The sequence below is a fragment of the Patella vulgata genome, chromosome 5 (genome assembly GCF_932274485.2).
Source record: "Patella vulgata chromosome 5, xgPatVulg1.2, whole genome shotgun sequence".
In the NCBI taxonomy this organism is placed as follows: domain Eukaryota; kingdom Metazoa; phylum Mollusca; class Gastropoda; family Patellidae; genus Patella; species Patella vulgata.
This window is the reverse complement of record NC_065883.2, coordinates 68,179,328-68,192,261: the sequence shown is the minus strand read 5'-3', so window position 1 is coordinate 68,192,261 and position 12,934 is coordinate 68,179,328. Positions and strand designations below refer to the sequence as shown.

Genomic DNA, 12,934 nt, shown 5'->3' with positions numbered 1-12,934 from the left:
AACCACGCCAGTTGACTCAATGTTTCTGATTATAGTCTCTCTCACCTTCCCCCGCTTCCCCATTTTCAAGGGGATTCTGTACACGTTTTGTTGTTTAATGAATTTGTCTAATGTTGTATTTTTCAGAACGATTAGCAGCAGCCAAGAAAGCTCTGGAGTATGTGAATCGAGTAGAGAACAGTCAATGTTCAGGTGGAACCGAGGAGGTCCTTCAGCTTGTCTTCAATACCTCAGTATGGCGAGTAAGTAATCATTTATATGTGTAGGCCCAGGAGTCAGGGTGGATCGAAGTCCACAATGTGTGCAAAGCAGTCACAATGACAGTCATTTCGGGACTAACACATGGTTCAATTTTATTTCAATAATTCGTTTGCGCGTAGCGGTCTTTACCAGTGGAAGGAAACCGGAGGACCCGGAGAAAACCCACGAGGTTGGACAGGCGACCCTACTCCTTGGCTCGTACAACCGGGGAATCGAAAGTACGTGACAGAGATAGAGAGAGAGAGAGAGAGAGAGAGAGAGAGAGATGGGGTTTAACATCCACTCGACACAAACTAGGTCGTTTCGGGACTAACATATGGTTTTTCATTTTATTTCAATAATTCGCTTGCGCGTAGGGGCCTTTAGCAGTGGGAGGAAACAGGAGGACCTGGAGAAAACCACGAGGTTGGACAGGCGACCCTAGAAAGTACGTGACAAGGAATATTCCAATCTATAGAACCAATCGACTCAACGACTTGAACTAGTGACCGTGTGCGTGGTGAGTTGTGACCGTCGCATATTTGGATAACTCCAGAAAACAAAAAAAAAGTAGTCCCGGCGGCCAGTGAAATAAGTTTTATTTCACTGCTAGCCAGTGGAATAACACTTTTATTTCACTGATAAAACGCGGTATTCCACTACTGATCATAAAATAAAATCCAATACTTCAATCTATAGAACCAAAAATATCGCTTATAATATTATCAATATTTATGTCCTTAGATAAATTTGTGAAAATTACCAATAGTATAATCGGTTAAATCGATTTCGTTTTAACGATTTAATGATTCTAGTTTTAGTTAAAATGTATTAATTTCTATTGTTTAGTCGAAATAGAAACCATTACAACCATTAAACAGTAATAAATTCAAAAGGTTGTTTATTAATTGCCAGATCTGCTTTCCACGAGTATTCGGATTTAGATTATTAGGTTTTTATTTTATCTAATTAATGACTATTGACAGGGTTTGTCCCAGTATTAAGCTTAGTGGTTAATTCAATATTTTGAAGTAGAGGGGGGTGGGGATGGGGTTTAGCGTCCACTCGACATATTCTGTGTATTTCTGGATAGACGACTCTACTCTGTGTCACGTACAGGTTTGGGATCAAATTATGAAAGGCCTTATTATTTAAAGATCTAAGCTAAGCTTAAAATTCAAAAGTTAATATCTCGGTTCAGAGTTCAGCAATTTGGCTGAAACTTTTAGCAAATTCCCCTTACATTATTTAGTTGTTAACTATTATAGTGCGAACTGCCAGCTAATATCTCGGTTCAGAGGGGAGCAATTTGACTGAAATTTTCAGCATATTCCCTTTGCATTATCTAGTTGTTAACTATTATAGTGACAACTGCCAGCTCATTATCCAATCTTACATAATTCCCCGTTTAAATAATAGATATAGAAATAATTATATTTTGACTTTCTTAGAAAATATGCAATTGCCGCTTTAAATATAGATTTGAACGTACCTCATTTAAACGCCATATATACATACGTTATTCCTTGTTCATGCCAAACATCGAAATACATTGTTTTATTATTGATCTTTATGTTTGCATAATGGCTGACATAGAATATATCGCTATTCTATGGCTTTAGTTTATGACGCAATATTTATACAATTATATCTTGGTGGCTTTTTTAAAGCCATTCTTTATTACATCCTTGGATTGGGAGTAATGCCCATTGTATCCTCAAATCGATTATTAAAAATCACATTTAGAATTTAAATTTCTACAATGGTGGTCGATACGTGAGAAATATAATCGATATTGATTCGTGTGATTATGTAACTATTGTGGCTAGTTGACAGAGAATATTCGTCGGTAGTATATCCAAATATATGTATTTGTAACTAGTCGTTAAAGATGCATTATTTAACATTTAAATCTGTCTATTTTAGGTCAATTGTCTGGCTCCCTATAAATTATTATTTAGATATTTATTCGCATGGCAACTCTCTAGATTATCGGATGGCCTAGATATGATATGGATTAGAACAACCGCGCCTTATAATAATCTAACGTTCAAATGGATAATCGAGACTTCATTATGGTGGCAATGGTACTTGACAATCGAGGATATTTACGCCATATCTTGTCAAACTTCAAACACTGATAACAACCGCGCCTTATAATAATCTAACGTTGGAATGGATAATCGAGACTTCATTATGGTGGCAATGGTGCTTGACAATCGAGGATATTTACGCCATATCTTGTCAAACTTCACACACTGATAACTTCGCTCAACATAAAGTAATTTGACTGAAATTTTGAATATGTTCATTTTCCATTATCAACATAAAGTAATTTGACTGAAATTTTGAATATGTTCATTTTCCATTATCACCTTTGCACTATAATAACAAGAACGGCCATTTGTTGTTTTTTTTATCTAAATCTTACATAAAGCACCTTTAATTCAGAGCCCGTCTCAAATTTCATATTTTACCAAATCAATTTTGAAATGTAGTTACGCCGTACTTCATCTTGTCGTAATCTCGTTAATTATAGTTTTGTCATGAATTGTTATTTTTTTTTTAAATATTATATTACATTTCCTGGTGAAGTAATATGATACACATTCTAGATTTAAATATGACATTTTCAAGAGCACTAAAACACGCGCTTGGATCTGCTATACGTTCTTCAATTTTTCAACAGCTGAACGAATAACTACAATATTAATTAGAAGTAACGATACGTGATTTGCATTTTTCGGAAAATGTCCATTTTCTCACTGGGGGATCACGTGGCTAAGTGGGTAAGACGCTGGCTCGCTAGCCTGGAGGTCGGGCCTGACAAGGACAGCTGTCTAGTCGTTCGGATGGGACGAAAAACCGAGGTCCCGTGTACATATTTGCGTGCACGTAAAATATCCCTTGGCAGTTGGAATTCGATATAAGACTAGGCCGTAGCGCCGCTGCCCAGGGAAAATTTCCCTCATAGCACATGGCGTATGCCCGTCTTCATTAGCCCACTTTAGCAGCAGAACAGTAGGACGTTAAACCCCATTTAATTTCATTTCATTTTCTCACTGCCTAATGCTAGGTTCCCACTACCACGATTCGCGCTACGAATGAAATCGTGGTTTTAATCGTGGTGACCCTGTCATGTCGTATCATATATTTAGGTGAATCGTAGCAGTCATGTTAATTGTATCGAAACGTAGCCGGACGTATCTGCACGTACCAGATCGTGGACTTATAGGGAACGATCCAATCTGATTAAAATACAGATCTATATTTCGTTTCGTTTTTTTTATACTTTCGATGACCTACACTGCATGAAGATCTGCCCAAAGGTCATACGAGCGGCTGTTGACCCATGACGTCAGACATTGATGAAGTTTCTAGGGGTTTGTACCCACAGTTCCGTGCAGAGCTCGCCAAGAACTCGCCGTAACAGACCGTTTCATTGGCTAATTCCTCACATCAACTAGAACGCCTGTTATACTACAACTCTCCCAGATCCTAGTGTTGTGAAGACAAGTAAAACGAATTTGGAACTATAAAAGACGAAACGAAATAGGATCCGTGGTTAAATCAGATTGGAAAACAATCCTATCGTAACGCATCGCACAGCAGTGGGAACCTAGCTTTAGCAATGTACGTATGTCAAATGTCAAAATGCTGTTGAGTAGACTTCAATAGTTGAAAGCACAGTTGATTAATTCGTTTCAAATGATATAGCAACAGCGCAAATCCAAGTACAATACTCAAATTAAATATAACATAAATAATATAGATCGTTATAGTTAAATTTCTTTTTTATTTGTATTCTAGCTTTCTAAGGGGGCCCTGGCTCTCGTGCGCCATAGTCAGCCACGGCCTTTATTAGTTTCTTCTAGAGTTATTACATTGGCTCCCTTTTAAGTATATTGTAAACACTCTACCGACAAAGGTTATCACCCGATCTGAATGTATTGTTCTATTTGGTGCAACGAAGAAATCCCTGTCCACTTGTAGAATCTTGTGGACGATCATCTGATCTGCTTGATATGTTCTGTGTCCATTATTAAAACAATGTACTACCAGAGTTAGTGCAGCTTGTGAAATTAAATGAATTTGGGGGTAACCTCCTACTTTTCTGTACCCACCGTCTTATGTCTGTCTGTCCGTACATACTCGTCCGCCCGTCTGTCTGTATTGGGCGAATGTGTTGATGGAGTTTGAAGGTGAGCATTTTCTGCTGAGGGTAAGCAGAGATAACCAATTTGATTGGTTGGTGCTTTAGGACACGATAACTTTAGTTCTAATTAAGTGAGATTGGTGAAACTTGGTGTATAGTTTCATTACATCAATACCATGACTAAGTTCGATGATGAGCATTTTCTTCTCAGGGTATGCAGAGCGATAAACAATTTGATTGGTCGAGACTTTTGAACACAATACCTCTCCTTCTAATTGAGCTAGAATGTTCACACTTGTTGTAGGCGCTCATTTGATGGAGTTCGAAGATGAGCATTTTCTGCTTAGGGTAAGCAGAGACAAGCAATTTGATTGGTTGATGGTTTGGGGCATGATAACTTTGGTTCTTATTTAATGAGAGAGAGAGAGAGAGAGAGAGGGAGAGCATGTTCAGCTCAGGGTAAGCAGATCGATAGGCCATTTGATGATTAGTCGAGATTTGGAAGACGATAATCCTCCTAATTGATGTAGAATGTTCAAACTTGATGTAGGTGTTTATTAGGTGAATGCCGTGATGGAGTTCGAAGATGAGAATATTCTGCTTAGACTAAGCAAAGATTAGCTATTTGATTAGTTGGTGGTTTGGGACACGATAACGTTGGTTCTAATTTAGTCAGAGTAGTTTCATCACATCAATACCATGACAAAGTTTGATAATGAGCATTTTCGGCTCAGGGTAAGCAGAGCGATAAGCATTTTTATTGCTCGAGACTTTGGAGCTTGACAACTTTGATTCTAATTGGGTGATAGTGGTGAAACTTTGTGTATAGTTGCATTACACCAATACCATAACATAGTTCGATGCTGAGCATTTCTGCTTCGGCAGAGTAAGAAGGACGTCAATCTGATTGGTCGTGACTTTGGAACACAATAACTCTCCTTCTCATTGAGGTAGAATATTCAAAATTGGTGTAGGTGTCTATTAGGTGAATGCCTTGACAGAGTTCGATCATGCGCATTTCCCACTAAGGCTAAGCAGGGATAAGCAATTTGATTGGTTGAGACTTTGGAACACGAAAACTTTGGTTATAATTGTGTGAGAGCGCTGAAACCCCGAGTATAGCTGTTCATTAGGCGCATGTCTTGACTGAGTTCAATAATTAATATTCCCCGCTAAAGCTAATCAGAGCTACGCAATTTAATTGGTCGATGCTTTGGGACAAGTTAACTTTGATTCTAACTGATGAAGAGTGATAAAACTTAGTGTATAGTTTCACTACCAGGTACTTCAAAACCAGACTGAGTTTGATCTTGAGCGGTTTATGCTTAGACTAATCAGTTTGATTGCTCGATACTTTTGAAAAAGGTAACGTGCAATTAATTAACATGTGTCATCTATTTATTTTGGGATTTCGGCGGAGGACATTAGCCTCACTGTTGGATTCAATCGGATTTAAGACAAGCACGTCAATTTGGTTCACAGCACTTAAAGATGGCGACGCTTTTGTTACATAGGGAGCAGCATGGATACTGAACAGATTGGGCTATTTTTGAACATACATTCCTATTAGAGATTCAAGAAAATCACAGCCTTTAAATATCTTTTGTAAATTTTCCAGGTCTACACTGAACCAGCGATACGCACAGCGAACATACTGAGTTCCATAATTCAAATAGATGGAAACCTGAACAGTCTGGAAGAAAATATCTTCTACACCTTCGTTAGAAACAATGTTCATGGCGAAGGCTTGATATTCGGGGCTGCCATCGCCCTGGAACCTGGACTATATAGTTTATATGATCGTTTTTGTCCCTACTCTTTTAGAAAGAACGGAAGCGTCAGCGCCTTTGATATTGCCGTGAATTATAACTATCTTAGTAATGGTACTGAATGGTATAATGCTGTTCGAGTTAAAGATTTTGGAAATGCTACTGTGAAGCAAGATAGTATAACATATAAGTAAGTCTTTTTATTTTCGCACTCACGATAATGATAACAACAAGTACAGATACTCTGTAAGGTTGATAACGTTTATACCCCCGTCAGACTGGGGTTGCGTCCTTACTGCGACGCTACGGCGACGGAAAATTGTCGCAGAGCGCGTCAAGATCGCCATAAGCGCGGTAAACGCGTGGTGGAAACGATAGATATCGTTCTGTGGTCTCCATGGTCGTGAATGATCGCCTAGTCACCGCGCTTGTTTTAAGCATGTTCAAAACAAACGCCAAGGCTTTGCGATCAAACCTTGAAAGTTGTAATGCCCCAGTCAGACCGGGGTGGCGTCCTTAATGCGCTGCAGCGACCATACGGCGACCAGAAAATGCACAAGGTCGCCGGCAAACGTGAACAAATGGCCCTCATGGTGCCCAGATGCTTACACGACTGATAGATAAATTTCTCTGATAAATCGATTATCTAAAACCAGTGCATTTCATATGCTGCCATTGTTTTCGAGGTAGGAACAGCCACCATATCCATATTAGCCTGCGGATAAAAAAAAACACCCTTAGCTGTTGGTAATGAGAAAAGGATAGCGAGAACGCTGCGATTTGTAACCCCGTTTTGTTGTCCCATTCGAAAGACTAGACTCTATTTCTGGACCCCCCTCCCCCCCGCACCAACGATAGGGGGCACTTGACCCATTCGAAAGACTAAACTCTATTTCTGGACAAGCCCCCCTCCCCCCCCCACCAACGACAGGGGGCACTTTCTCTCCCCCGGTTAAGACCGGAATCGAACCTGGGACCGAATGGCTAGTCCTAAACCAGCACCTTACTCGCCGAGCTGACACCTTGATTGTGGAGATTACGATCGAATCATTGCAATTTATTGTTTTTACAGCGGCAGTACCACACCTCTACAGTTCGATCAGCCAACAGCTAAATATGAAAATGGTCATTGGACGTATCCATATTATGATTGTGGTGGGGGAGATATCTGGATGGTCACCTACTCAGCACCAATATTCGATCTCGACAAAAATAAAACACCTATATTCAAGTAAGTAACAAAATGGAGGATTCGGATCGGTATTCGTCGGTATATTCCGGTTGATTCTGTGCATGTTTGGAATACAATTTGGTATTTGCGGGCAAACCACTCAGTCCTAACAATATAATAATAATTAGTTGTATGAAATGTCATTTATTATTTGTACTAGTTGTAAGTTTACTTGGAATACGATGAATATAGACTTTCAAGTTCCAATACAATTCAAAGTCTTATTTATGGTCTAGTTCATTTTCGCATTCCATCTGAAATGGGGGACACATTAGGTTTTTTTTTTATATATATTATATAACTATTTAGTTTTACTTTATTTATTTATTTTTTAATATTGGTTTATTCACCGAAATTAGTAATATAATTACGGTAATATATATTAACATACAAGTATATAAATGAAAGCGATTATATCCACATTCATCATTACAATCTGTTCATGATGTTTGTAAACTTTACAATCTCAACAGTTCAAGGGGGATCAGTGATTTAAAGGGAATTTCCACTTTTAAAAATTGTCCTTATTTACTTAATTTGTTAGTCTATCTTTGCGTTTGAATGTATAGAAACGCAATGTACCCTTCTTTGGTAGGTTGATTAGACGCCAGTTTTGTTTTATATATATGAATGTAATATTTGGTTAATATTATTGCATGGTCCACAGACAAAAGTTCTGACTGGTTTATGAAATTGCTAATGTCTTCGTGCACGTTAAAGTATCCAAAATGGATGACTGGAGAACTCAGGTTACTATAAATACCGTTTTCTGCAATATTTCATTCAGTGAAGCCCATAACTTCTTGGAGTATTGACAGTGTATAAACAAATGGTCGATCGTTTCAATATTTGATTGACAAAACTCACATAAGGTTGTGGAGACCTTACCTATTCTAAAACGTTAAAAGTTGGTATAAATTATTTTGTGAAATATTCTAGTTTTTATGTCTGTACATGTGTAATTGATTAAATTAAATATTGACCTCATTTCAAATTTGTTGATTGTTTTACAAAGTTCCTCTTCCCCATTTAACGTCTTACATTCGACACCAGCCAGTCTTATGACGATCAGGGGGGTTGGATGGCCAAATGGTTAGCACGTGCGTGCTGTATCATAAAGCCTGCCATTGAGTCAACTGGCGTGGTTAGGAATCCCCGGTTTTACGTGACAAGGAGTAAGGTCGCATGTCCAACCTCATGGGTTTTCTCCGGGTCCTCCGGTTTCCTCCCACTGCTAAAGACGCCTACGCGCAAGCGAATTATTGAAATAAAATTTAACCATATGTTAGTCCCGAAATGACCTAGTTTGTGTCGAGTGGAGGTTAAACCCTCTCTCTCTCTCCCTCTCTCTCTCTCTCTGTGTTATGACGATCGGTTGGGGGGGGGGGCGAATGGTTAGAACGTGCGTGCGCGCTGTATCATATTGTCTGTCGCTGAGTCAACTGGCGGGGTTTCGATTCCCTGGTTGTACGTGGCAAGGAGTAGGGTCGCCTTCCAACCTCGTGGGCTTTCTCCTGGTCCTCCGGTTACCCCCCACTGCTAAAGACCCCCAAGCGAATTGTTTAAATAAAATTGAATCATGTGTTAGTTTCGAAATGACCTAGTTTGTGTCGATGCAACGTTAAACCCCATCTCTGAATCTCTGGCAAGGTAGTCTGCCCAGTCGTTCGGATGGGACAAACGGCAGGTATCAAATTGGCACTACTTTAAATATCGCTTGCCAGATATCGATATAAGAGTGGTCCGTGGCACCGTTGTTCGGGCAACACTAATCCCGCATCACACTGCATGGCATGTGTCCGTCTTCATAATCCCGTTTGGTGCAGAAAAGTAGGACGTTAAACTGCATTAATTTGTGTTAACCCTTACTGGGACATCTACGAATTTTCTCTTTGACTTGTTTTATGTTATTAATGTTGTCATTTGTAGAGGTGTAGTCATTACATTATACATAAAGCTCTTTTCGATTGCAGAGGTGTAGCCATTATACATATAGAACTGATGTAGTTATAAATATAGGGCTGACAAATGTAGATGGTTTCTATTTTAGAGGTGTAGCCACTATAGATATAGTACTGCAAATCCATTTGGTTTCTAGTTAGAGGTGTAGCCATTATAAATATAGAACTGGAAATTTAGTTGGTTTCTATTGTAGAGGTGTAGCCATTATAGATATAGGGCTGACAAATGTAGTTGGTTTCTATTTTAGAGGTGTAGTCACTATAGAGAGAGAGAGAGAGAGAGAGAGAGAGAGAGAGAGAGAGAGAAAAAAAAAATGGGGTTTAACGTCCACTCGACACAAACTAGGTCATTTCGGGACTAACATATGGTTTAATTTTATTTCAATAATTCGCGTGTGCGTAGGGGTCTTTAGCAGTGGGAGGAAACCGGAGGACCCGGAGAAAACCCACGAGGTTGGACAGGCGACCCTACTCCTTGTCACGTACAACCGGGGTGGTCACTATAGATATAGAACTGACGAATGTAGTTGGTTTTTATTTTAGAGGTGTAGCCATTATAGATATAGGGCTGACTAATGTACTTGGTTTCTATTTTGTGGTGTTGATGTTTTCTATTGTAGAGGTGGTTTCTATTGTAGAGATATTTCATGTTGTTGATGTTTTCTATTTTAGAGGTGTAGCTACTATAGATATAGAACTGACTAATGTGGATATTAACCAGTGCGACCTATCAGATGAGTCAGATGGAGGAGCTCTAGACGTATTTAGGGGAACGCACCATTGTCAAGCTACAACAAAGGTAAGTAAGTATTATACTAGCCCAGGAAGAAAGGCTGTTAATGAGTAAGGCACTAGCTCACTAAACAGAGGATCCCGAGTTCAACCAAGGTTTTTCTTTGTCCTGCCAAAGTATAGCGCTAAATCGTCCGAGGCTCTTGCACACGTTGCATGTTCAAGAACCCTTGACAATTGAAGAGACAAAATTTCCCTCGCCGTACACTGAATGCTGGTCTTTATTTTCCCGGTTCGTGCAGAAAAGTAGGACGTTAAACCCCATTTCACTTCATTCCTCAACGATATTTTGGTTACCTTGGTTTTCCGTCAAGTTGATTCAGATTGGACGAAAATCGAGGTCTATCCCTTTACATATTGGCTACATGTAGAAGAGTCCTTGACGATTGGAAATTGAAGAAAGGTAGGCGGATATACTGTTGTCGAGCTGAATTCTCTATAGGGGTAATTTTTATTTCTATGATTAGGTTGGAGAATTGCGCCCGGGCAGCGACGTCTCTGCCTAATCTGCTTCGATTCCCTACTGTTTGAGAGTTCTGCTACGGGGACGCCAATATGTACAGGGGTAGACAGTCCGAACTACTAGGTCAGCCACGCAGCTATCACCTCTAATGCCGCATGGCTTCATTAAGTCTGGGAGCCAAGGTGACTAAGTGAGTAAGACGCTCGGTTTTGGTCGAGAAAGTTCATCGGCATTTTCCGTTGTGGTATCCAAATGTCAGTGATGCAGGACGGAGTTCCCGTGTACACATTGATGTGTCCGTAAAAGATACCTTGATAGTGGAATTCGACATAAGAGTAGGCCGGAGCGCCGCTGTCCGGACAAAATGACCCTCATAGCACACTGTATTGCGTATGCCCGTCTTCATAAGCCCGGTCGAAGCAGAACAGTAGAACGTTAACCCCATTTCATTTCATTTCGATTAAGTCCGAAGGTCTCTCTCTCGCCTTGATGCTTGGATGCGACCTTGGGACATGCGAGTGTCCGGTTTACTTCGCTTTCACGGCTCCCTTAATTACCGAACTTTGTAATTAATACATTTCAATTCTTTCAAACGCTTATAATGCTTTTCACTACTACATAACTTAGGCCATTTAGTTGTACTTGGCTTTTTACTACATTTCACCGAAATTGTTACTTGTATCGGTATTTTTCCTTCAATGATTTTACATTTATATTTCATGTGGCATATATCAGATCAGGCTAGTATTATACAACGTTTGTGAAATATTCCTCCTTATTGTTAGTTAGTTTTCATTTTTGAGGAAAGTCTATATCACTATAGACCTGGGACTGCACAGCGCAGTGGACGCTTGTGGCTAGCTCCCAGATCCATTCACTTAAATCTGATACAATGTATGTACGTTTGTGATTTCTGCGTATTATATCTTGTCCGTAAATTTGTTGTGTGTAATTGTTCGTGTGTGGTGCAGCCCCCCTGCACATACTATTACAGTTCATTTGTTTATAGGAGGAAACAGTATGAACCCCTTTAACATATACGTTTATGTCGTTTCAGTGTGTGCCTCTGATCGGTCAAGGTTTTAGACGTGGAGCCTATCAGTGCCATTGTATGGATGGTTATTATTACCCAGTAGTAGGCTCACCTATCAGGGCGTATTCTGGTTATGATATAGAGAGATATGTAGATAAATATTTTGGGTTGGTGACAATACCTTTTCGTTGTTTACCTTGTCCTCGAGGATGTGACACGTGTGTGGACGATACGCCATGTTTATTTCCCATGGAACTCGGTATAAGAATTTTGGTGGTTCTGTTGGCTGTAATAATGATCATAGGATGCTGTGCCGTCTCTTTTCTAGTTTTCAAATACAGAACACAAATGGTGAGTTATTCCCCTTGTATTGCTACCCTTGCTCTGTTTGTTCTTTCCTAATCTTTATAACCACATGACATATTCGTTTAATAAAATTATTGAAGGGTGGGCGTTTATGATCTTTACACTCTACAAACTTTAACCTTAAGTCCATTATGTTATATACTTCAGGCCAGTACCTAGTGAGTGGAGGGGGAGGGGCACGTTGGTCGTTGGCTTTCTATTGCATCTAATGGAAGGGCGCAAAGGCGTCCATTGGGGGGTAACTGATTCTTTCCCCAATGGGCAAAGGCACCATTGGGTGCGCCGATTTTTTTCTAAGAGGGAGGCAGCTGTAGCTCTTACCCCCACTAGCTACGGTCCGGCACTACACGACGATGAATGGGTGGGCACACTTACGTTACCAGGCAACGGGCTACAATAATTACCCGCCTAGTAACGGCTAGTGATGGGGGCTGTGTATTATTTAATTTATGGTTAATTTATTATTGATTTGTAGTCGATAATTTTATATTCAGATAAAACAATGAATTATGTGGGCGAAAAGATGGCCTAATTATTGTCGCAGGAATATATGTTGAATGTATCAATTGTATTCGTTATATTCAGGTTATAAAAACAGCGTCTCCTATTTTTCTTCACCTGATGTGTCTTGGCGCCATTCTCATGTGTTGTCAGGTATGTAAACTATCTCTTCTTTTACCTTTAAAGTTAAACAAAGGGACATCCTGTCTATAATTAGTAACACTACGTCAAAACATGGGTTGTCCACTGCCTGTGTGTACAATTACATGTCACGGGTTATGGAAGGAGTGACGTACGAGCGAGTCTGACGTATTAGGGTAGGATATCCGGTCTAAACAAATTAAAGTCCAGTATGTTCTGGTCCATTGATTAGCTCTTCATTCACTTATTTTGGCATCATCAATACCCCAGTTCGTCACTCT

General features: G+C 39.7%; 1 protein-coding gene across 1 annotated transcript in view; it reads left to right on the top strand.

Moving 5' to 3' along the window:
* Positions 1 to 12,934, top strand: part of LOC130013055 (probable G-protein coupled receptor CG31760) — a 52,157-nt gene that overhangs the window by 25,511 nt on the left and 13,712 nt on the right. The window contains exons 2-7 of the mRNA XM_056101480.1: positions 127 to 242; positions 6,015 to 6,355; positions 7,238 to 7,396; positions 10,030 to 10,156; positions 11,670 to 11,996; positions 12,597 to 12,665. Of these exons, the coding sequence (XP_055957455.1) occupies positions 127 to 242; positions 6,015 to 6,355; positions 7,238 to 7,396; positions 10,030 to 10,156; positions 11,670 to 11,996; positions 12,597 to 12,665 (1,139 nt within the window). The remainder of the gene's footprint in view (positions 1 to 126; positions 243 to 6,014; positions 6,356 to 7,237; positions 7,397 to 10,029; positions 10,157 to 11,669; positions 11,997 to 12,596; positions 12,666 to 12,934) is intronic.